General features: G+C 40.9%; 2 protein-coding genes across 2 annotated transcripts; one reads left to right on the forward strand and one right to left on the reverse strand.

The window, feature by feature from the left end:
- Nucleotides 1-2,426: 2,426 nt before the first annotated feature.
- cbln2b (cerebellin 2b precursor) lies at nt 2,427-4,074 on the reverse strand. Its single transcript, XM_015955298.3, has 3 exons — nt 3,574-4,074; nt 2,943-3,062; nt 2,427-2,851 (listed from the first exon to the last, which is right to left on the reverse strand). The coding sequence occupies exons 1-3, from the start codon at nt 3,859-3,861 to the stop codon at nt 2,654-2,656; spliced, it is 606 nt and encodes a 201-aa protein (XP_015810784.1). The 5' UTR covers nt 3,862-4,074; the 3' UTR covers nt 2,427-2,653.
- A 3,353-nt stretch (nt 4,075-7,427) lies between these two features.
- On the forward strand, nt 7,428-20,967 carry fbxo15 (F-box protein 15). The gene is made up of 10 exons (XM_015955299.3): nt 7,428-7,508; nt 7,761-7,870; nt 8,319-8,423; nt 9,027-9,239; nt 12,710-12,913; nt 13,024-13,147; nt 13,230-13,312; nt 16,447-16,592; nt 16,703-16,827; nt 20,646-20,967. Exons 1-10 carry the CDS (start codon nt 7,479-7,481, stop codon nt 20,910-20,912), a joined length of 1,407 nt encoding a protein of 468 aa, XP_015810785.3. The 5' UTR covers nt 7,428-7,478; the 3' UTR covers nt 20,913-20,967.
- Nucleotides 20,968-22,748: the final 1,781 nt, after the last annotated feature.

Genomic DNA, 22,748 nt, shown 5'->3' on the forward strand with positions numbered 1-22,748 from the left:
TGTGCTTTAATAACAAAAGCTTGTACAGAAACTCTGGAGATTTTGTGCACTTAAAAAAACAACAGAACAATAAAAATATTCCTGTTAGGGTGAGAACACTTTTGCAATACTGTTGGCCTCCAAGTGATATTTACACTTTGTTTTGGGTAAAGTGTGCTTATTAAGTACAAACACTCTGCCTACTCAAGGATTTATTAAAAGCACGTAATATGCATTTTTCAAAATTTAATAATTTAAACAATAAAGTGATTCAGCTGGACTCATTTGATGATGTGAAACAAAAAAAGGTTTTTGTTTGTTGTTTATTGTGATGAATTAAACCGACAGCTCTGTCAATTATCATGGAGGGACGTTTCTGTGCAGCCTTTTCATTCCAGAGTGCAAACAATTAGCTCTATGTAGGCCAGTTTCAAACACACCGGTTTTCCTGGCAGCTTCTGCTGCTTCGTGCAGCCCTGTTGCTGGCATCAGCAGCATATCAGCAGGTCTCTCTCTCTCTTTGTTCTCAGCTGCTACGTTCTGTTAGACACAAGATGAAGGTAAGAAATTTACAGGAAAAAAACAGATATCTGCATCGCTGAGGCATGCAAGTGGGTTCCCAGCTGCCCAGCAGCTGCAGGTGTTCATTCCAAGTTCATTTGTTTCACCTTTTATGCTCAAATAACGACATAAATGAACTTTTGCACCATGTTCTACTTGTTTTAGTTTGACCTATAAGTGCATTTTGGAGTTAGGAATGATTATATCTCATAATTCACTTTGAATGTTTCACTACAAATAAAGAGTTTTTTTTTTTTATAAACAAAATGGTCAAATGTGGACCTTTCGTGCATTTGAACTTCCTTTATAAAGAAACCTGAAATATCTGGCAACTGGATTAATGAATTTTTAATCTGAGGGCAATTTTCTGGTTTCACTTTTCAGGCGAGAGTTTGTCGGTGCTTTCCACAGATTAACTGATTCAAAATGTAAAAGTTTTTTAGATTAAGTCAGCTTCTCACTGGTGGCCTTTTATCTCTTAGACCTTGTTTTTGTTGTTTTAACCCATATTTGTGAGATAGCATTCCATTTATAGAATTGCTATAACACTTTTCTTTTAAATCGTCAATAGGAAACAAATAATAAGTGAATTTCTTGCTCAGTTCAGTCTTTTCACTTTGATCATTCTGGGTCACCTGAATCCTCTTGACTCAGGTGTGTGTGTGTGTGTGTGTGTGTGTGTGTGTGTGTGTGTGTGTGTGTGTGTGTGTGTGTGTGCGTGCGTGTGTGTGTGTGTGTGTGTGTGTGTGTGTGTGTCTAAAGTGTCATCACAAGAGTTGAAAACTTTCAACTTACATTCATTTTCTTTGTCATATAGGATTATATTCTTTATTTTACATTTTATATCCAAATGTCGTTTGAAAGTATCTTTGTAATCTGCTCTGAGGGTGAATTTTTCTATTTTTAGGGATATTTAGACAAACCAGTGCTCAACAGTTGCTGCAAGTTGCTGCTCCTGATCACTTTGCAGCCCCCAGTGTGACACAATAACTGTATTTCTATAATAAGGCTTTAGAAACAATCTATAGTGATAAAAATATAAAATTATGTTATTTAATTTAAACCAAACACATTCAGATGTAAAATGAATGTGTTTGTTTAATTACCCGGTGACAAAAGCTGCAGAACGTCTATTTTGGATTTCAGCACCACGGACAGCGACTAACTGTTTCCTCAGATTCTAAACAACAAATAATCAATTTTCGGTTTTAAACTCGTAAACAAGAGGTGATGAATGCGCGTGTAGCCTATACAATACAATATCGTTTATTTAGCGGGACATATGAGGGATTCTTCTCTTCTATTATTTTCCACAATGTACATTAAGTGAGCAAAGTCACTGAACATGAAATCAGTCAAAGCTACGCAAATTCCCAAATGTAGAACACACAGTAATGTGAATATTCAGGAATGAGATATATCTTCTTCTTTTAATCTCTCTTTAAATAAAAGGGCTGTAAGTCTGTTGCTGTGGCTCAAATATGTCGCCTTTTTAAAGTCTCATAATAAAACTGGTCCGCGGCCTACATTTGGCTTATTTTCAAGAGCATCCAAACGCAACACCAATGACAGCACACACACACAAAAAAAGAGGAGAAAAAACTTCCATTCGTGCAAAAAAAAAAAAAAAAAAGAAAAAAGATTTTGCCATGGGCGTGAAAGCACTTCTCTTTCGGTTGTCCATAATTCCGACAAAAAAAAGGGGGGGGGGGTATCATCTTTAAGGCTATACAAACACAAAATAGAGCATTACACACTCGGCCTGTCCCCTTGTTGCACCAAAAATTTCGTTTTTTTCCAGGCAAGGAAGGGGGTGGGAGAAAAATCCACATACTCGACAAGCACATGCCAATCACTGGCCGATGGATTAGATTAATCATCCAGACTGCTTTAGAGTTGATTGATGGGCTCGAATATATGAAACTCCAAAGAAACGTTGATATTTGACTATATAGTGGAGGAGTGTACAGATATTCGTCGGCTTCCTTGGCTGACAGTTATTTAAATTGAAAAATAAATGGCATGTTTCTTTTCGTTTTCTTCTTCACCATCTTCATCTTCCTGAACCTATAATGAGCAGAGTCCCGTGCGACGCCAACCATCGCAGACTGGATTATAGAGGAAAGACTAGGAAGCCCGAGAAGGTGGAAAATTTCCATCCACCCATGAGGGTGCCCCGCTCCAGCTTCAAATACACCCGGTCCTCCCGCTCGATCATCAGCAGTACTCCGTTGCTGGCCGCCTCTCTTGTAACGTCCTGGTCACCGGCGAACGCTGATATGACCGCATAATCGTTCTGCATCAGGTTCACCTGCAGGGAAAAGTACATTTGAGTCCATGTGCGCGGAAAATCTCACCTATTAAACCCCTAAATTGGAGGTGAGTACTTTCTAATCCCTCACCTGTATCGTCTGTCTGTTGTAGACCTTCACCACGTGAAAGCTGAAACTATAAATACCTCTCCTCGGAGCTTGAAAAACACTTGCTTTCAGATCGAAATGGTTTCCAATATTCACTAAAACCTGAAAAGGAAGGCAGAATGAGGTGTGTTGGGATCTTATATGGCTTTACTGCAGAGATGGGCGTCAGGACGTCTGCGTGTGATTGTGCCAAATGTGTAAATTTGCGCTTCAGTCGCCTTTTTAGTGTGTGGGGAGGGTTCCCGTTCTGGTGCACTTAACAGGCCGCTGTCCAAAGACCTCAGCCGGAACATCTACTCAGGGCTGCGCAACTGAAACGTAAATGCGCCGTTTATGTGATGGATGATTCTGCGTGAGTGATTGCGCTTTTGGCAGCACCTTGCCAGATTTCTCCAATTACGCACAGCGTTTGTTGAATCCCTCTCAAAAGAAAAAGAAAAAACGACGCAGTGTTCTGTAGTTTGAGGATCGAGGGAAGAACAATGAGGAACAGAATATCAAAGAGAGTCGCCAAACAAGTTTTGTGCGCACACAGAACGTTCAAAAAGTGCGTAAAGACGCATAACCAAATCTATTCGCATAATGTTTGTGTTGCGCTGATTGAACTTCTTACCTGGTCAAAGTAGATGGTCATGGACGTGTTGCTCATCTCTGACGGCTCATGATTGGTCCCACGCACAGCGGAAAAAGCCACTTTCGCCCCAGCGGAGCGGACTGATATGCCAAGTGAGGAGGTTACCGCTCCGTCAGACGAAGGGTTCGAGTCGCACACCACCAGACACTTCCCTTCCAACACGATGGGTTCCGTGTCGTTCTGACCGAGGCAAAGAACTACGCCGCATCCCAAGAGAGTGGCCAGTGCCAGGATGGCACACGGTCCCGGGCAGCGCGCTGGCACCATGGCTGGATCACTGATCCTGAACACAATGATACAACCCGGCAGCCCCTTGGAGGTTTGTCGATCACCCGGTCCAGACTTGGTCCCTCTTTCGTTTCCCCCCTCTTTTTCTTCCTCCTGTCTGTGATGCTCCCTCACTCTCTCAAGCACCCTCTGACACAGACGCACTCCGGCTGAAACTCCCCTCCCTCCTCTGCGTCTTAGTTGATTGTAGGAAAGTATTCAAGCAGCTGCTTTAGTAATACCTGATGACACGTGAGGGCATAATGGAATTATTTTTTGGGAAAAACACGACTGAAAATTAAAACATTTTACTCACTAAACTTGATAAATTCTCTGTGCGTAAAATGCACATCTGCTATCAGTACATATCCCAATCGGCAAAAAGGAATTGATAGTCTTTTAAAAATCGTCTTTTCTAAGATCTAATCTACATTTAGTGCGTCTATAAAACACTTTAAATATTTAAAAAAAAATACATTAATACGTCACAGGTGCGCGTCCTTGCACCTAATGAGAACTGTAAGGATATGTTTCCAGAAGAAAGCGCATTTATGTCTGACTTACCTGTGCTCTCCATCCCGCCTGTGTGCTCGCTGTCTCTCCCAGACTCAACTGAACGCTCAGATTGTTGCTTCAAGAAAGAAAGAAAAAAACGATCCACGAGTCTCGGGGCTCCCTTTCGAGGGACAACTCACGCCCATTCTTTGTGTGTAGCCACGGTAGCCCAGACTCCTCAGAAGCACCCTGCAATTAAAAGCACATGCGTGGACTAATAGGTTTGTTTACATAATAATCAGCTCTGTGCAGTGAACTCGGGAGCCCCTGAGGACGCAACAAGGATTCGTTTCTTTCAGTGTCTGCTGTTTATGTGCTGTGATTTCCACACGTCTGGCCCTGATTAATCCGAAATGAAGGGGGTCTGCAGTGGATAACCCTGCTGGTGCATGGATCATTCACCATGCATGCATATGTTATTAATTTGAGACTTAAAACCACAGCTTTGACTAATAAAGATACTCGTGCGCCACCCAGTGGCCACCTTTGGCTTTGCAGAAAAGGCTTCTGGTTCTAGAATTAGCACAAGAACATCAGATGAATGATTAAATGACACGTTTAGAACCTTAAAATCGTTCTAAGAGGTAAATAAATAAATGAAGGACACATTTTTAATGGAATGGTGTATAAAAGTATCAGCTTCCCTTCACAGGGAAGGGAAAGCACCTCTCTTTGGAACCTTTAACCTTTTCCTTTCAAGTCCTGACATGACGTCCTTTGAAGAGCTGTGTTAGGTGTCCCCATCAGTGCTCCACACCGCTGAATCACCTGAGAGTGGGCTTCACAAGTGGTGAACCTTCCCTTTGGACTTTTAATGAGCTGTCATTTTCCTACTCAAAGGTATGCAACCCGGCTACATTATGCATTCAGCATATTCATTCAGAAAGTTATTGTCTAGACTCTCCAGCTTAAATAATTAGCTGGAGGGAAACACCTGAAACCTTTGAACTCATCTGTAGTAAATATAAAAATCTGACATATAAAGTGTTATCCAGATGTTACCATTAATGCTCTAAGGATGGGATCATTCTGGACTTAATTGTCACGGCGAATGCTTCTTCTCCATTTCTGTCCTTTTTGACAAACATTGCACTGTCAGAGCTTACAGACAAATCATGCAGAAGGGTGACATCAGGTATCCAAGAGCCTCAGATGTCCCCGGGCTCCTCAGAAGGACACAGCCACAGACAAAAATCAAAGAATTCAAATGTCAAGTACAGGAAACATACAAGAGAAACGGGGATGTGTCCTACATAACGTTACTAAACCAGAGGCTGCTGTTTCCCCGAGAGGCACTTCACTTCCATCAGGCAAGCTGATCGGCCAGACTGACAACAGCGTTATGGTGATTTTCCCTGACAGCTAACAGAGCCTACTGGCTTCTCTGAACTAGGAGGTGGGTCATTTGATGCATCTTAAAATGAGACATCTGCTTTAGATTTTTTTCTAAATATGCTCTGCGTTGTGCTTTTCTTTCAACATCAAACAAAAATTCTACAAAAATTCTGAGTCATGCATTTTTGACAGTATTCTAATATTTTGTGTAATAGATACATAAGGAAATAAGCAAGGTTTATGTGCTCAAACAAGCACAAGCAAGACTCAGACATTTTGGTATTTCTTAAATGCACAAAGTGAATGCGTGAAAAAAGAAAACGTTGGCCGATTACTCAGAAATATGTCATTTTATCTCTTTCTCTAGAGTTATTTAAGCTTTCACTTCAAGGAGAAGTTATGTTGGTAACCAAGAGAACATTTAAATGTATATTTAAATTCCAATAAGGGCTGGAAAACCACATTTTGTGTGTTTTTATTCAGAATAGATCAATGAAATCAGTGTTAAATGAAATGTATCATGCCAAATTCACCTTTGGCATCCGTTTTTACTGCCATTTGGGTCTCTGCTGCCTCTATAAACATTACAAATGTGGGAAAATTCTGTCCTTTATAGCTCATTCAGTGTTTAGTTTAGCAAATTATGTGCCTGAAAACAATCCATTTGAAAAAGGTCCTCATTTGTGATGTCACAAACAGGAAAATCAGAATTGAACCACCTCTTGTGTGCAAAGGATATCGGAGCTTCTCAGCTCATAGTAGCCTGAGTGGGGGATGGAAAGGCGTGGCCAACTGCAGTTTGTTTTCTTAAAGAGCAAGTCAGCCCCTACCAGAGTCTAACTCCACTCTCACTTCCTGTTTGAAAAATGCAACAAATGCTGTTGCCTGGCAGACCGAGAAGGCGGAGCTGCTAACAAATACACACACATAAGCTCACGACAGCATTGTGACATCATAATGTACCAGTTTACACCATAGCATAACTCTTAGCCAATAGCGGTGGCAGATTTAAATTAAAATACAGTGCAGAGTTTTTACCTGACAACGGCACAACACTGCCAGTTTTAGGCAGAATATTTAAATTTTAACTAAGATGCACTGAAATGCCAAATTATTGACTACACGTGTCTGCAGCACGATTGGACACTCGTTTATTTAGTTTATCAGCAAAAAAAAGTTGATTTGGGGGTGACTTGCTCTTTAAAGTGACAGAGCCCTGAAATAACTCATTCTGGAAGGTAATGATAATGTTCACATTTTCTGGTAAATTAAGAATTAAAGTGTTCACAAGAAGTCAAATATGGTCACCTTTCCGATAAAATGTTGAGGTATTAATCTAATATATAATATTATATGGCATTATGTATATTTAGATTGAAACATCTATATTTTGTTTAGTGTTATTAGTCAAGCATTCTTTTTTTTAATTAAGTTCTGTTCATGCTTTAATGAGATGTCATATTTTTCTAAGATGCAAGTTACAGGATTAATAAGGGTTTTACTACCCTTCTAATGCAACAAACTTCTGCTAAGCATTGTCTCAATAAAGAAAAGTGTAAAACATTAACTCCTAAATCAATAACAAATTACAAATCAACCGTATTAACGTTTGGAGTTATGACACAATAAAAAAAACTCTCCAATCTAAGCTTTTATTTTGAAAAGAAAATTTTCACTTTCTTCCACCGGAAGTTTGGTTTTCTTCTCGGCCGTAACAATCGTCATCTATGGTTACCATGGCTACTAGACGCGAACAGGTAAACGTAGTTAACATTATAGCAATAAATCGCTAATTTGTAAAACAAATGTTGTTATTGAGCAGGCGGAACACCATTTATTTAACTGACATAGTTTTTCCTCAGTGACTGTGTTTTTGTTGCATTTTAGCTAGCTAAAATCAGCTCGGTTATGGAGCCATGATGTTTAAAATCAATCTTGTCAACATTACAGCCTTTAAAATCTACCTGTAAAACTAATTAAGTCGTTTTTATACGTTTTTTACTTAAAAGTCGTCAAGAGCAGAGAATGTGTTAGCTTCCAAACAAGTTCCCAAGATACAGACCGGAAGTACCTCCACGAGAGCTAAAAAATCTCCGTGCAGTCCAAACTATTTGGAAAGGTAATCCTTCTCAATTACTTCATTCCTTTCATTTCTTTTTTTAATTTTTATCCTGGTTTACGTATTTTGGTAAATTTAAGCAGGTTGGATTTAGAAAATGTAAAATTTTTGGCGTTTTATTCCCTTATTTAGGAAGTTGTGGTGTTTTATGTAGGTATAGCTACTTTTTATTCTAAACTGGTGAATTGGCTAAAATATCCCCACATGATATTTGATATTCAGTAAATTTTCAAGAATGTAAAAATCTGAGGATACTTGACACTGTTCACCAGGATGCCAAAAATCAAAATGTAGGAATTTAAGACATAATTACATAATTCTACACCCATATTTCATTTAGCCACCAAACATTTTTATTTACAGAAATATAAGAAAAAAAATGGCCAAGCTGTGTGTTTAGTGGACATTTGTCTCATGGTACTCCATTGTTCTTATCGCTCTTTGGTAGACTGCCACGTGAGGTTTGGATGAAGATCCTGTCATACCTGGATGCCGGTGCACTTTTAAGCATAAGCTACTGCAGTAAGTTCTTCTATCAGCTCGCCAATGACAAGTAAGTAATATCAAGGATTTTTAAAAATGCAATGAAAGCTCTGTGTTTATTAGCAATCATAAAAAATCATGTCAAAAATTATATTTCTTTCACATGTCCACAATACGTTTTTTTTTTGTAAAACTTCAATTATCAGATTTATTGTAATTTTTTACAATAAGTAGAGATATTAGAATCAAAATGTTTAACCCTTGATTCCAATTTCATTCTTTTCAGATCTGAAGTTATCATCAATGAATGTTAGGCTTGCATTATGATGCTTTATATTTATTTTATATAGGACAGATTTGCAAACGTGTAGCAACCAGCACACCTGAATGTTAAGGACCCTGTATAACCCTTCATAATAAGAGTCTCAAACATATTTTAATACTGATCCCCCCCCCCCAAAAAAAAACTCAAATGGAAAACAGTAGGAAAGAACATCTAATACTTCAATGCAACGTTAAACTGTACATTTGACTCAAAACAACATGAACTTTGATATTCTAACTAGATAAACAGTGCAAATAACAATTTTAATGCAAATTCAAATGTTTATCCAATTGCCATTGACGTTCCTTTACTGCTAGTTTTCTGATTTTCCGGATGCAATCTCTGCAGAACTCTGTGGCACAAGCTATACATCGAGTCTGCAAAGACAAGAAGGACAGTGGAACATGTGACGATGATGAAGAATGAGGATGAAAGTTTGGGCAGCTGGAAGCGGATGTACTTCAGCCAAAAATTATCCCTCGACATGAAAAGATGGCGCTCTTTTCTCAAACCCTACAGTACTCACACTGATGTGACTGGCCAGTCAGCAGACGTCCTCAGGTGCAGTAGAATAGGAAATGAGTTTGAAATGATGTATTTAGCTACCTGTCATTTGATTAGTTCATTTCTATGCTTTTTATTTCTACCATTAAAACTCCAGTATTGAAAAAATTTTTACTTTAGCACCACACAGTTCAGAGTAGATATTACAGCTACAGTAGCACACACGCATCAAAAAGGCTATCTGTTATTGTGGCGGTTTGCGCACGGCTGCAGGGGAGAGGGAAACACTGTAGCACTGACAGCTACCTCTGGGTCAGCTTTCAACTGTACACATTTTATTTACTGTTTCCACTGCTTCCTGTAATCAGCGTCTCTCTCAGGCAATCCATAACCCCCTTGTCCACTGAATTTATGTAGAATGTGTCTGATTAGTCATTTGTAGCAGCTGTGCCTTTTTGCTTCATTTCTACGTGTCACGTTTTGGAGGGATGTTAGAACCCAAAACGCAGAACCCAAGATGACACGAGGCAGGAGTGGATATGAAGAAAACAATCCTTTTATTGTAGGATAAACAAAATTAAATCCAAAAAAAGGCAGGGAGCCAAAATCCAAAAATCCAGAACATGAGAACCAAAGCCCACTTAGAGCACAAACTGGGGACGGGACAGGAAGCTCACACAGAGCACCAAAACAACACTGAACAAACAATGGACCGACAAGGCACTGAGACAAGACAGGACTTAAATAAACTGGGGCATGATGGGAGGCAGATGAGCTGCAGGTGTGTGGGGAGAGGACCAGGTGAAAGCAATACTTAATTAGGGAGGGAACTCACATGACCTAAGAAAAAAACCTAAAAAAAAGGAAAAGCAACCACATAACTAATATTCTAAAGGGAAGGAGAACTACAAAGACTGGTGGGACAAAACATATAAAAGAGACTACTAAAACGAAAAGCTGAAACTATAAACACTGCAGAGGGGTGACTGGAGAAGACTAAAGGAACACAGGACCTGAGAGATATATTCGGAAGGCTGAAGACCAGGGGACAAATGAGGAACACAAAGAGACACATAAATGAGACACAGACAAAGGACACATGAGGGCGCTATGAAACACAAAAGGAGAACCTGGAGTGGGAACTGGAGGGGCTGGGGAACAAAGGGACACAGAACATGACACTACGCTGCAGTCTCACACGTCTCCCGCCACAGTCATCAACAACATCCAGTCCACATCACTGCAGATGCTGCTCCAATCCGCCTGTCGATCTCCCACTCCCTCCTTCCCTCACTCGTGAACAAGACCCCGAGATACTTGAACTCCTCCACTTGAGGCAGGACCTCTCTCCCGACCTGGAGTTGGCAAGCCACCCTTTTCCAGTTGAGAACCATGGTCTCAGACTTGGAGGTGCTGATCTCCATTCCAGCCGCTTCACACTCGGCTGCAAACCTCCCCAGCAAGAGCTGTAAGTCAGAGCCTGATGAAGCTAGGAGGACCACATCATCCGCATAAAGCAGAGATGAGATTCTCCTGCCACCAAACTCGACACACTCAACACCATGGCTGTGCCTAGAAGTCCTGCCCATAAACATTGTGAACAGGACCGGTGACAAAGGGCAGCCCTGGTGGAGTCTAACCCTCACTGGGAACAGGTCCAACTTACCGCCAGCTACACGGGCGAAACTTACACTCCTCTGCTACAGAGACTGAATGGCTCTCAGCAAAAGACCATCCCCCCCTTCTCCTGGATTGCCCCATACAGGGTGCCTCTGATGACACGGTCATAAGCCTTTTCCAAATCAACACAACACATGTGGATTGGTTGGGCAAACTCCCATGACCCCTCCATCACCCTATTAGAGTTGGTCCACAGTTCCACGACCAGGGCAAAAACCACATTGCGCCTCCTCTATCGGAGGTTCAACTATCGAACTGACCCTCCTCTCCAGTACCTTGCAGAAGACCTTTCCCTGGAGGCTGAGGAGTGTGACACCCGCCCCCCACCCCCACCCCCCAGTTGGAACACACCTTTTTAAAAACTGGGACCACAACCCGAGTCTTGCCACTCCACAGGAACTACCCCCGATGACCACGCAATGCTGCAGAGACGTGTCAACCAAGCCAGTCCTACAACATCCAAAGTCTTGAGATACCCAGGTCAGATCTCATCCACCCCAGGGGCTCTGCTGCTGCGTAGTTGTTCATATATATTATAAATATAAATAATATAAAGGATCCCTTTTATTAACATTTCTGTTATTGTTAACTATTAAGTGTCCTTAAGATTAGAACAAAGGTCCAAGGGGTGTGTCTGCTTAGTAATGCATTACATAATATGGTTAAGCAGTTGTTAATACTTCTCTATTAATGGTTAATAATGCAATAAGTACCATTAATAAATGAAACCTTATTGTAAGGTGTTACCAAAATGCCAGTGAAAAGGAGTTTTGTACTTATGTTGAGTAAATTGTGGCATAAATACCATTTGCATTCATCTATGATTCCCTAAATTGCTACAGCTCTGTTTAGACAGAATAAAACTTTTGAGATCTGCCCTTGCTGTGTAGAAAGTTCTGGGCCGACCCGAGACAATCGTCCTACAGTCTAAAACAGAATAGTCTTTGTGTTGTTTTTTCCTACTGAACTTAATGACACTTTCTTATTAAAGGTGAGGAAGGAGGTGTGCGTCTGAATGTGATGTGTGCTCAGAGGGGGTGCCGGCACACAGGGAGGGGGAAGCTACTTCACCTCCGCCGCGGTTTCTGCTGTGCTTTTATAACCTCTGATTAGAGGCTGTACAGCACTCCATTCTGAGTTCTGTAGCTGTTGTTGTGCTGCAGAGAAGTAGAAATAATTGTGTTCTTTGCAGAGGCTGCCTGAATTGTTGAAATAAATTATCCAGCCTAAACACACACAGATATGTGCTCATGCCTCTCTTCTTCCTCCCAGCAGCTGAGACACTTCCCCATGGGGAGGCTGTCCGTTAGAGGCATTGAGGAACATGCGATTTACCTTTGTAATAATCGTTTCACAAGACTTTGCACATACAGACGGTGCAGAGTGAATTCCCTTGGGTCACCCGGAGGCCTCCTGAGCTGCTCCGGTACTCAGCCTTGTTCCTCCATCTAACTGATATTGGTTGGTGCCTCAGCGAGATGCCGGCTACGTCACAGTGGGGGCAGCTGTGAATCACAGTTTAGACAGAATTGGATCGAGAGATTTATCACAACAGCTGCAGTTTCATTTCATTTGCGACACATCGTTTCATTAGTAGGAACAGCTTAAAAAGGAGCTGCGCTTCTACCTGCTGCTGACAAAAGAAACGTTCAAGCCATTAATGTCATCATTTCACTGATTTAAAAAGGCAGCAGCCACGTTTCTTGGCCAAACTCTGCAGTAAATGGGTCATGGAGGTGAAGTTAGTTGTTTTTTCCATTATATAAATAAAAGAGCTTTAGCTAAACTCTCAGTCCCATTACTCCTCATGTGCATCTGTGTTTAAGCATTGCATTGTCTCTCTTCAGACGCTTGGGCGTTGTCTGGGATCTGACAGTTACTGATAAGTCTGGGCATGATTGTACTTTGGAGATGAGCTGGTCCAAGTTCTTTGAGACCTCGATAGCAGTGTGCTGGTTCGGAAGAGACTCGCTGCCCAACTACGAACAGATTACCACCATCCAACTCCACGCTATCAGGAGGATTGACTTCAGCCTCCCCGGCGTAAAGACGTAAAGACAAAAAGCATCTATACCAACCTTCTCATTGTAGCGCTGACGCTACATCATTCTTTGTTACTATCTCTCTGTGAAACCAGCTGTTTTTTTGCTTGCCTTGTCAGACCTGGCTGGAGGTCCCTCGTGGCAAAACTGGACGTTCAACTTCTAAACGCAAAAGTTATTGGTGAGGACCAGCTGGTGCAGCTGAAGTTGGTACAGCCTGGAGTCCTCATTGGTGTCTGGAAGGTAATTACTTTGCTTGGAATTATTCATTAGCTTAATGCCGTGAGTATGTGGCCAATTTACAAGGTATACTGTATTTTTGCAGGATCAGAGCTCCATTGCCTTCATTATGTTCACCCTCCATGTCCACAATCTGGCAAACAGAATCGTTAACCCAAGCTCTTATCGGTAGGTGCCTTTTCTCACAATCGTCTTTGTTTTTAGCAAAGTTTAGCCTGTTGGTGTACACAGAGTACTTTTAGATCTTTATACAAAAGTGTGATTAGAAACATTTCATAAGTTTTAAAGGCTTTTCTACATTAGGTTAATTCAAAGAGTCAATATCTGCAGTCTTGGTCCTTCTCTATCTATACCACTGCATTTCACCGTGGCAGGCTACCAATAAACATTCAGGCCAAATCCTGGCCAATGGGAACTCATTCTTCTACGATCAATGGCTTTGATCTCCTAAGAATTTGTGTCTTTTGTTCGTTCATCAATCTTTTGAGGAATGACCACAAGTTTTTAGTAGGTTCCTTGGACATGGACTTAAAATTGAGATATTTAAACTCATAAAATTCTGCTCCATCATGCTGGAAACCGCTAGCCTGGAAATCTAAAGAAATCATAGCCATGGCAAAACATTTTGCTCTCCAGGTCTGTCTCGCCATGCTCCATTGTAGCTTCAGCACATCTACCGTTGGCTTGACTGAGTTTAGGCTGGGCCAATCACGGCGCTCTATGTTTGTAGAGAGCTGTTTGGGCAGTTTTAGCATCAATACAGCAGAGCAAAACAACAGCGATGGCGACGGCTCAGGAACAGCTCTTGTTTGAAACGGCTTTGGCATCAGCTTTGGATGATTTAGACTTGGGCCTTTGTTTGAGACGAGCAGATGCAGGTACTTCTTCTACTTCTCTTGATTTGTAGGAATATGTCACTTTGTTTTCTGATTGGTTCTAACGCTGTCCAACTGTGTGCAGGGACAACCGTAGGTTCCACCCCTACGACTGAGCTCTGTCTATAGGGAGCCTAAGTCTTCTCTTTTTCGGGTCGTGGGTTCCCGGAAGAACGAAAAATGCATGCAAGTCAACGGGGCTAAAGGAGCTATTTTCTAATCCGCTTAGCCTTCCGCCGTGAATCACACTTATGTTGTATGTCCATTTAAATGAAAACGAATGATGTGTGTTTCAACCACGCCGGTCGTGTACTTTGAGATTTATCAGCTTGTTAAAATTTGTAATTCCTATCAGATGTCAGCTAGTCGCAAATATGACATCACCTCATAATCTCCTCTACGTACCACATTGCCAAGTTTAAGAAGGTTCTTTCCTCCTGAGGGAAGGATTTGAAGTTTGCTTAAATTACGGCCATTTTCCCTTTGCTCTTCGTGTCTGGTTCAATGACGTGAATTAGTGATGCACATTTGTAGTCCTGGACGTATTTTCACACAAAATTTTAATAACTTTTGCCCCTGTTTAAAAAAAAGCTCTTTCTTGGCATCAGAATTTGTCTTTAAAATAAATGAACATCATACATGAAAGCCATGGCACATAAACAGGATTAAAAGATAGCTCCTGTAGCATGAAACTACAAATTAATTATGACCAATAAGATGTGATGATTCCATATAAATATGAAATATCAACCTGATTGATCTCTGAATGTTTAATCAGAAGATTCTTGTTACATTTACTTGTTCAGGGACCATAAACACACTTCGTATTAATTCAGACAGAGTCAGGTATAAAGTTTATAAAATGGGTACTGCATGCCTTTGTAGTTGTGTCAGTCATCACTGCGTCGCCTAAAGGTTGTGCAGAACAGCGCAGCCAGGTTCCTGACTGGGACCAGGAAACGGGACCACATCAGTCCGGCTCTGGCCTCCCTGCACTGGCCTCCGGTTTGCTATCGCTCACAATTCAAAATACCCGTCTTTGTTTATCATTTCTTCCAGGGTGGTGGTCCCCCCTATCTAGCCACTCTCCTGAACAAACATTCCCCATCACGCGCTCTGCTCTGCGCTCCTCTGACCAAGGCCCTCGCTGTCCCTCTTTCTAGGTGTCGTACCCGTGGGGACCGGGCTTGCTCAGTCCTAGCACCGTTACTCTGGAACCAGTTGCCACCCTCAGTTAGGCTGTCCCCATCTCTGCCAGTCTATAAAAGTCACCTAAAAACACACCTCCTCCACTTGGCGTTTCCAGAACATGTTTGATTTTGGCCCTCTTTTATGTTGAATTTAATTCACAGTTTTCATTGGTTCACTCAATCCATCCACTCAATACAAATGTGTTTCACACATTTGTCCTGTACCAGAATGTTTCATCTATCTTGTAATTTGTATTTTGTAATTTGTATTTTGTAATTTGTATTTTATAATTTGAATTGCTCTTATTGTTGATTTATTCAATATATTTACCTACAACTGAACTATGTTCAGCGCTTTGGGCTTCCTAACAGGGTTGCGGAAGGCGCTTTATAAATAAAGCTTTGATTGATTTATTGATTAATTGAATTAATTTTTTTTTACTAAACTAATAATTTATACATGACAAGATATGAATAATGAGATGTGATGTGGTGGCTGTAAGGTGATGTAATGTGATATATTTTCATTCTTCCGCTGACCCATGGTCCAGTGGTAGATGGGCGTGACTTAGGCTCCCTATGTGAGACTATGTATTTACATAAATAGGAGGGTTTGATAGGCTAGGTGCTTGCTGGACTTTCTTCAGCATCCTGTAGCATTTTTGTCAGTACTGTGAACATTGGGTTTTTGTATTTTTATTTATTTGTTTTATTGACAAAGAGGTACGTTGTAATTAATTGTAATTCATTAGCTCACTCTACAGAACTTTCTGGAGTTTATGCAAGCTGCCATCATAAAAGCTGATGCATTGTTACATTTTTTTTCCCCATTCTCAAAAGTTTTGGTTACAACTTTAGATGGCTCTTGTTCAAAAGCAGTGATAACTGATGTGTTACTCACTGCTGCGTCAGCTCAGACACGCCTGATGGCCTCTGAAGAGATGAATATTATGTCTACCTCAGGTATCTTGTTGTTGTCACATGTCAGGGCTACTTTTAAGCCAAACCCTATAGTTCCTGCCTTCTCCTGAAAAGAAGACTTCAGTTGTCTCATATTTGTGGAATTCCACTGTGGAGCTGAGTGGTGGGACCATAGTGCTCTCACATTCTGTGGGTATGGCTCCCTCTAGTGGCATCTATAGAAAATGCTGTTTTAGGATTAGAGTTCATTCAATCAGTAAACATCTAAAGTACCCATGCAATAAAAAAAATTCTAAATCTTTTGTTTTTTCTTCAGTCTTCTTGCAAAGCAAATAATCAAACCAGGTTATGACGACATAGATCCTGAATATGGTCTCCACGGTTACGTCCTGCACATTGGACTCCACGACACTAGAAACATGCTCTTGTCTCAGCGCTATTTGGCGCTCTTCTGTCGAAGAGGTAAGTTTCTAACAATGTGATGCCGTCCTTCGTAAACAGAAACAGATTTTATACATGCAAATTCTCGTGATTTAAAAACATTGCTGTTCTGTGCTGTGGCCTTTAATCAGAAAACATCTGTGACGGACGGATTCGGCTCACAGCAGTTAGCAGAGAAAACTTGTCTCATCATCAAAAGCTGCCAGGCATCATCGCTCTACCCTGGAGGAGTGAGGCCATACAAGGCACAGTGGAGGTACTGAGAGTGCTTTGAAGGGTATTTTTGCTAACTGCTAAACTTTAGTAAACAATAACAAATGGAACCTACAATTTGTTTTGTCATTTAAAGTCATTAGTAATGGTCTAATGTAAAACTTTGCTTATTGTATTCTTAAACATATTAGTTTTAACCATGCACTCTAAAAAATGAAACGTTGAATTTAAACCGAGATGCTTAGATATAAAGCATAATATACATGGCTACAAGTATTTAGGCAAAAACAAAGGTGTGGTTCACTGAAAAAACATTATTTAATCATTTTTTCTGTCTATAATCAGTCACGGAGTTTTTCATGCAGGCTGAACATGAAAATAGTCTCCTACGTTTATCTCCTGCATTAGCTTCTGTTAGGGTCACCTGATGTCCCGCTTTGTGCGGGACAGTCCCGCATTTTCATTACTTTTCACGTGTCCCGCAAAGTAAGACTCACGTCCCGCATTACTGACAGTTTCAATCTTATAAAAGAAACAGTGGAACAATCTGCCTGTTGCTGTCAATCAAACGGAGGCGGGACTTTAACGCCGATCCGGAGCGTGTGTGGAGTGCACCCGAGCAACCAAAACAAGTGTGAGTGAGCACGGAGGAGAAAATGCTTTAAACTCATGAATTAAACGTGTTCAGAGATACTCGACAGAGTCTTTATTGTTTCTGAGTCATTCTTTCATGTCTCGGTGCAGAGTGTGATATGAAGAGGTCAAAAGCAGGTTTTCCAGTAATTAGACAGGTCCATGATAAACACAATGGAGGCTCTAACACAGACAAGGTGCTGCGGTTTCAGATACCTGTGTTCATGCTGAGCCCCTTAAAGCACAGTGAAGAAATAATGAGAATAACTGGAAGCTTTGATCACTTGTTCTCAGAAATGTGAGGCAACAAGTAACTCTAAGAAAATATTATTAATTAGATCTGAATTTTTTAGAGATTAGAATCTGATGTTTGTTCTCTCACCTAAAATTAGAAGGTATGTGTTGTCATGCTAAAAATAATCGTTTTGTTTCTGAATTAAGAAATAAAAAGCAAAAAGGTGTGGATATTTTTTCAACGAGATGCTGATTTTAGTGGAAAATTTATTTAAAACAAACATAAATCCATCTAAAAATATTACTGATACTTTTACTGTCATTCTGTTGTGGAAACATTCAATGAACACTCTGAAAAGCTGCTTAAACCTGCATTTTTTTTATTATTGTGGGCCTATCTATATTATTAAAACGATCAGAGCCACTACAGAAGGCCCAGAGAGCCTGAGTCATGTTGTGGTGGCTTGAGAGGAACTGTGAAATAGAAAAGCTTTTGCTGTATGCTTCTTCACGTTGAATTCCAATAATATATATACAAGAAATATATGATGATAATAAGAATAATAACAACGTGATGTATATGTAGCACTGATGTTAGGGCTAAAAGGCAGAATATAGGTTTTGTTTGTTTGTTATTTTCTCATTACATTGGAACTTCACGTTGTCCCACATTGAGTAGTCTCTGTCCCACATTTGGCAAGTTGGGATCTGGTCACCCTAGCTTCTGATAGAAAATAGTCGGTGAAACTCTAGGATTTGAAAACCCTCAAATATCTACGTTACACTGTCACTTAACATTCATGGACTCACCCAGCATGGGTGTCACACCCGTGGGGGATGTGGGGGATTCAACACCCACACTTTTCTTATTGAGATCGTTCAACACCCTCACTTTTCAGCCGTTTGGCTCACCTCCACACCAGTCTGGTTTCTTTACATCACACTCACTCTGTTTGCCTCATCTCCTTCTTCCTCTCCCTCTTCTGACAGCCAATGTCGGGTTTCAAGGAGAGCAGGAGAGGGAGGGACGGAAGAGCTTGACTGAATTCATAATTTTACATCTTGACATTAGCTGTACAAAGTCTGAGTTTGATAATGTGAAGCACAATAATATGCAGAGGTTTATAACTGGCGCGGCACCAGGTTTTCATTTTTGGGTGGGCCACGGTAATTTTGGATGGACCTTAATAAGCAGTGACTTAAGTGAAGCAGGCAGGTCGCGCTAGAAAATTTCGTTTAAAAAGACATCATAAATGTGTTCCCCGTCATTTTTATTTCTTAATTATGAAGTAAAAACTCCCAATTTCATTTTAATTCATTTGTCATTAATATGTAGTCTACACCCGTGCGTTAAGTGGACCATCTTCCAGTGAAAGCAAAGCATCCAGCCCACCTCTCCAAATGCATAAAATGTGCACCACAGCCGTTAGGCGCGCCGCGCGCACCATCAGCTATGTCAGCCCAGACAAGAGCAGAGCAACTAGAGAAAGAATAGAGGATAATTGTGTCTGGATGTGGATGGAGATTACATTTTACAGCAGCCTGATCATCATTTAAATACGTAAACCATCACCTGCTAGTCCACGCTATCAGCATTATTTTAATTGGTGTGTGTGTGTGTGTGTGTGTGCGTGCGTGCGTGCGTGCGTGCGTGCGCGTGTGTGTGTGTTTTCCACTTCAAACACTGGTCTAACCAACCCAGCGTGTCCAGTAACATATTAATGTTACAATTAAACAGTTTCACTTCATTTCACCTGCCGTGGCCCGACCGCTTCTGTTCCACATAAACTTTTTGCGTGATCAAATGTCTCTACAGGTGCTTTCTGAGCTGAAGGGGCTATTCTGCCTCAGACTGGATGTGTCATGCGTCTCCGTATTAGAGACAGGAACAAGCGCTATTCAGCCAAAGTTTCATAATCAGAGAACATTTTTCCAAGAGACACATCCCTCAGAGAGACCGGGTTTCTTGTTCTTTCAAAACAGCCAGCATTCTTGAGTTTATCCGTCAAAATAAACAGTCAAATGGAAGTATCTGTAACCTGCCATTTAACTGTTTTACCTTCCTGTGAAGATTGTTGCAACGAGAAACAACTAAACTTGATTAACCCCAGAGCCATGCGCACTGCGCTGACTGTAAATGAGGGGGAAACGATTTAATCGGATCCTTTTCTTTTCAACATGGTTTAATGTAAACTTTCATTCAGTACAAACTTTAGTTACACCAATCTAACGAGACAGAGCCTGGATTTGTATTCTGAACAGTTTAAACATGTTTAAAATGGAGACATGCGTGACGCGTCTAAAATTCGCACCTGCTCCGCTATTATGGAAATTAAATGAACAAGATGAATAACATGAAATTATTTTAGGCACAGACAACATCTCCCACACTTTTGAAAATCTTGCAACGCGCCTGTCGCCCAGCTTGACTCACGACGAGGAAGGCTGCTGTTGGTCTAGCGTCCAGGAAACAGCAGGCAAAGCCTTGGCTACTAGAAGCTACCTGTTAGCATTAGCAACTCCACCACACGGCAGGACTCCTTCAGGCTTGCGTGATCTGTGGAGATTAAACATCAACGTTGCAAAGTAAATAGAGTAGTAGAGTTGCTGTTATCCAATTCGAGATGTCCAAATATCAGGAAGTAAGACTCCAAATCCTGCTGTCTGAAGCTCAGCGCTGAAGTGGCTCACTTCTAGTTCCTGATGCAAGCACACTGGTGCTTCCTAGCGTACGACTTACAAGGCATTCATTCTAGAGACCACAGCAGATGTATCGATTAAACAAGGAACCACACCTTTAACTATCTAGGTTTATTGGAATCAGTTGACATAACTCAGTTAACCAAATTCAACGTTTAGTTTCTTAGAGTGTGCATTATTTCTCTAAGCACAGTACAATATATGCATGGTGTGTGTGTGTGTGTGTGTGTGTGTGTGTGTGTGTGTGTGTGTGTGTACATGCTGACACGTATTTACTCTTTTACGATTCAACAGAACTGCTGCATCATGAGTCTGACTCTGACGCACATGCCTACGAAACTCGTCGTGTGTGTCTGCACTCCCGTTTCCATGGAGCAGGAGAACCCGACCGTTTCATACGATTACGATGGCGACGCCTTTCTGATCCAGCATCAGGACTCAAATGTTCAAGTGAAGATGCAGCTCGTGAGGACCAGAGAGGAGAGGGAATTCTTCCTCGTGGGTTTAAACGTCTATCTGAGTGTGGATTTTGTCAACAAGCTTTTTGAGAGAAATTATTGATTTCTCTGAACATTTTTGCTTAGTTCCTCTAATAAAAAGACTATTTCATTTGGAATTTTGTGTTTGTTCATTCCAAGGAAAGCAGGTTCATCATCTGAGATATCTGTTAATCATGTAATGCACCTTGGAGCACCTTGAACCAAAACATTGTGTAAAATAATCACTTTCACTATAACTTATTCTTCAAGTCTTAGCTTTATCTTTTACATCAATTTATGTGAAACTTTCTGTGTAAACCAACTTCATGAAAAAGATGAAGCTAACTCTTAGAGGATGTTTATTTATCTGCCCATTTTTGTAAAAATGGGACAAAAAAGGAAGAGAAGTCAGAGATATAGAACAAATTCTTAATAACTAAGTGCTAAAATGTAAAACTGACAATTTTCTTTCCTAGATCAGGCAAAGGAAAAATGTGATATGATGACGAATCATTGAGTGGTCCAGCTTTATTCAGTATTGGGACTTTTTTTAAACCCATAGTGTGCACCAGGACTTTTTGTGGTAATTTATTGGTGGAAATCGCCAGAATTTCTGAAAATAATCTGTCCATCTTCAGGTACACAATCAATCTACACCCCCCTACCTTATCCAGTTAGTTATTTAAAGAGCAAGTCACCCCCAAATCAACTTTTTTTGCTGATAAACTATATAAATGAGTGTCTAATCGTGCTGCAGACACGTGTAGTCAATAATTTGGTACTTCAGTGCATCTAGTTAAAATTTAAATATTCTGCCTAAAACTGGCAGTGTTGTGCCGTTGTCAGGTAAAAACTCTGCACTGTATTTTAATTTAAATCTGCCACCGCTATTGGCTAAGAGGTATGCTATGGTGTAAACTGGTACATTATGATGTCACAATGCTGTCGTGAGCCTGTGTGTGTGTGTGTGTTAGCAGCTCTGCCTTCTCGGTCTGCCAGGCAACAGCATTTGTTGCATTTTTCAAACATGAAGTGAGAGCGGAGTTAGACTCTGGTAGGGGTTGACTTGCTCTTTAAAATGACAAAATACACGGCACTAGGAAATTATGTATTGGAGCTACTAATGCATACAACAACACATTCTCACACCCAAAGCTTCGAAAAATGACGCTGGGCGACAAAGCGTTTGTTTCCGACGCATTGGGAGTCCAATTGCGTCGGGAGCTGACGCGCTGTGCCAGAGCGTTGGTTGGCAACGCCCACGTTAAAACGTGCATTTCACCAACATTTAACTTCTAATCTCTTGCTATTTAACCCTCCCCTCACACCCATCCTAACCTTAACCCTGTTGCTCGTTCTAAACGCCCCGATAACCGTGTTGGAGAGGGAAGTTACAATTCGGAACAAAGTTTTGACGAGGGTTAAAGTTAGGATGGGGGTGAGGGGAAGGTTGAATAGCAAGAGGGTAAAGGTCAGACATGTGAAATGTCTGTTTTACTGTGGACGTCAGGAACCGATGCTCTGGCACAGCACGTCAGCTGAACAAATACTTGGTCAACCAGCGTCATTTTTCGACGCTTTGGGTGTGAGAATGTGTTGCACACAAAGTAAAATGCACTAAAATGTAGGCTACTCTAATACAAACTAGTACAGAGTACTTTAAAATGTGCGTACTGCTGCTTATGTTTATCCAACTCAGAAATACAAGGCAAGGCAGATTTGTTTACATAGCACATTTCACACACAGAGGAAATTGAGTGGGCTTTCCATTAGTGAGAATAGCATCAACGTGACAGCACAATTAAAATACACTAATAAATTTCAACCTAATTAAATGCACTAATTAATTTCAGATTTAAAAATCAGCAAAAACACAAAGTTGTTCAGTAGGTGCATTTCTAAGTTCTTTATACTAGTT

The sequence above is a fragment of the Nothobranchius furzeri genome, chromosome 7, assembly GCF_043380555.1.
Source record: "Nothobranchius furzeri strain GRZ-AD chromosome 7, NfurGRZ-RIMD1, whole genome shotgun sequence".
Taxonomy (NCBI): Eukaryota; Metazoa; Chordata; class Actinopteri; order Cyprinodontiformes; family Nothobranchiidae; genus Nothobranchius; species Nothobranchius furzeri.

Bases quoted from the DNA above. Each gene is read 5' to 3' on its own strand.
- cbln2b (XM_015955298.3), bottom strand. From the start codon at position 3,861: ATGGTGCCAGCGCGCTGCCCGGGACCGTGTGCCATCCTGGCACTGGCC. The intron at 3,063-3,573 runs GTAAGAAGTTCA...CTTCCTTTTCAG, and splicing joins TGACCATCTACTTTGACCAG to GTTTTAGTGAATATTGGAAA. The intron at 2,852-2,942 runs GTGAGGGATTAG...TTTTCCCTGCAG, and splicing joins ACAACAGACAGACGATACAG to GTGAACCTGATGCAGAACGA.
- fbxo15 (XM_015955299.3), top strand. From the start codon at position 7,479: ATGGTTACCATGGCTACTAGACGCGAACAG. The intron at 12,914-13,023 runs GTAAAGACAAAA...TTGCCTTGTCAG, and splicing joins AGCCTCCCCGGCGTAAAGAC to ACCTGGCTGGAGGTCCCTCG. The intron at 13,313-16,446 runs GTAGGTGCCTTT...TTTTTTCTTCAG, and splicing joins GTTAACCCAAGCTCTTATCG to TCTTCTTGCAAAGCAAATAA.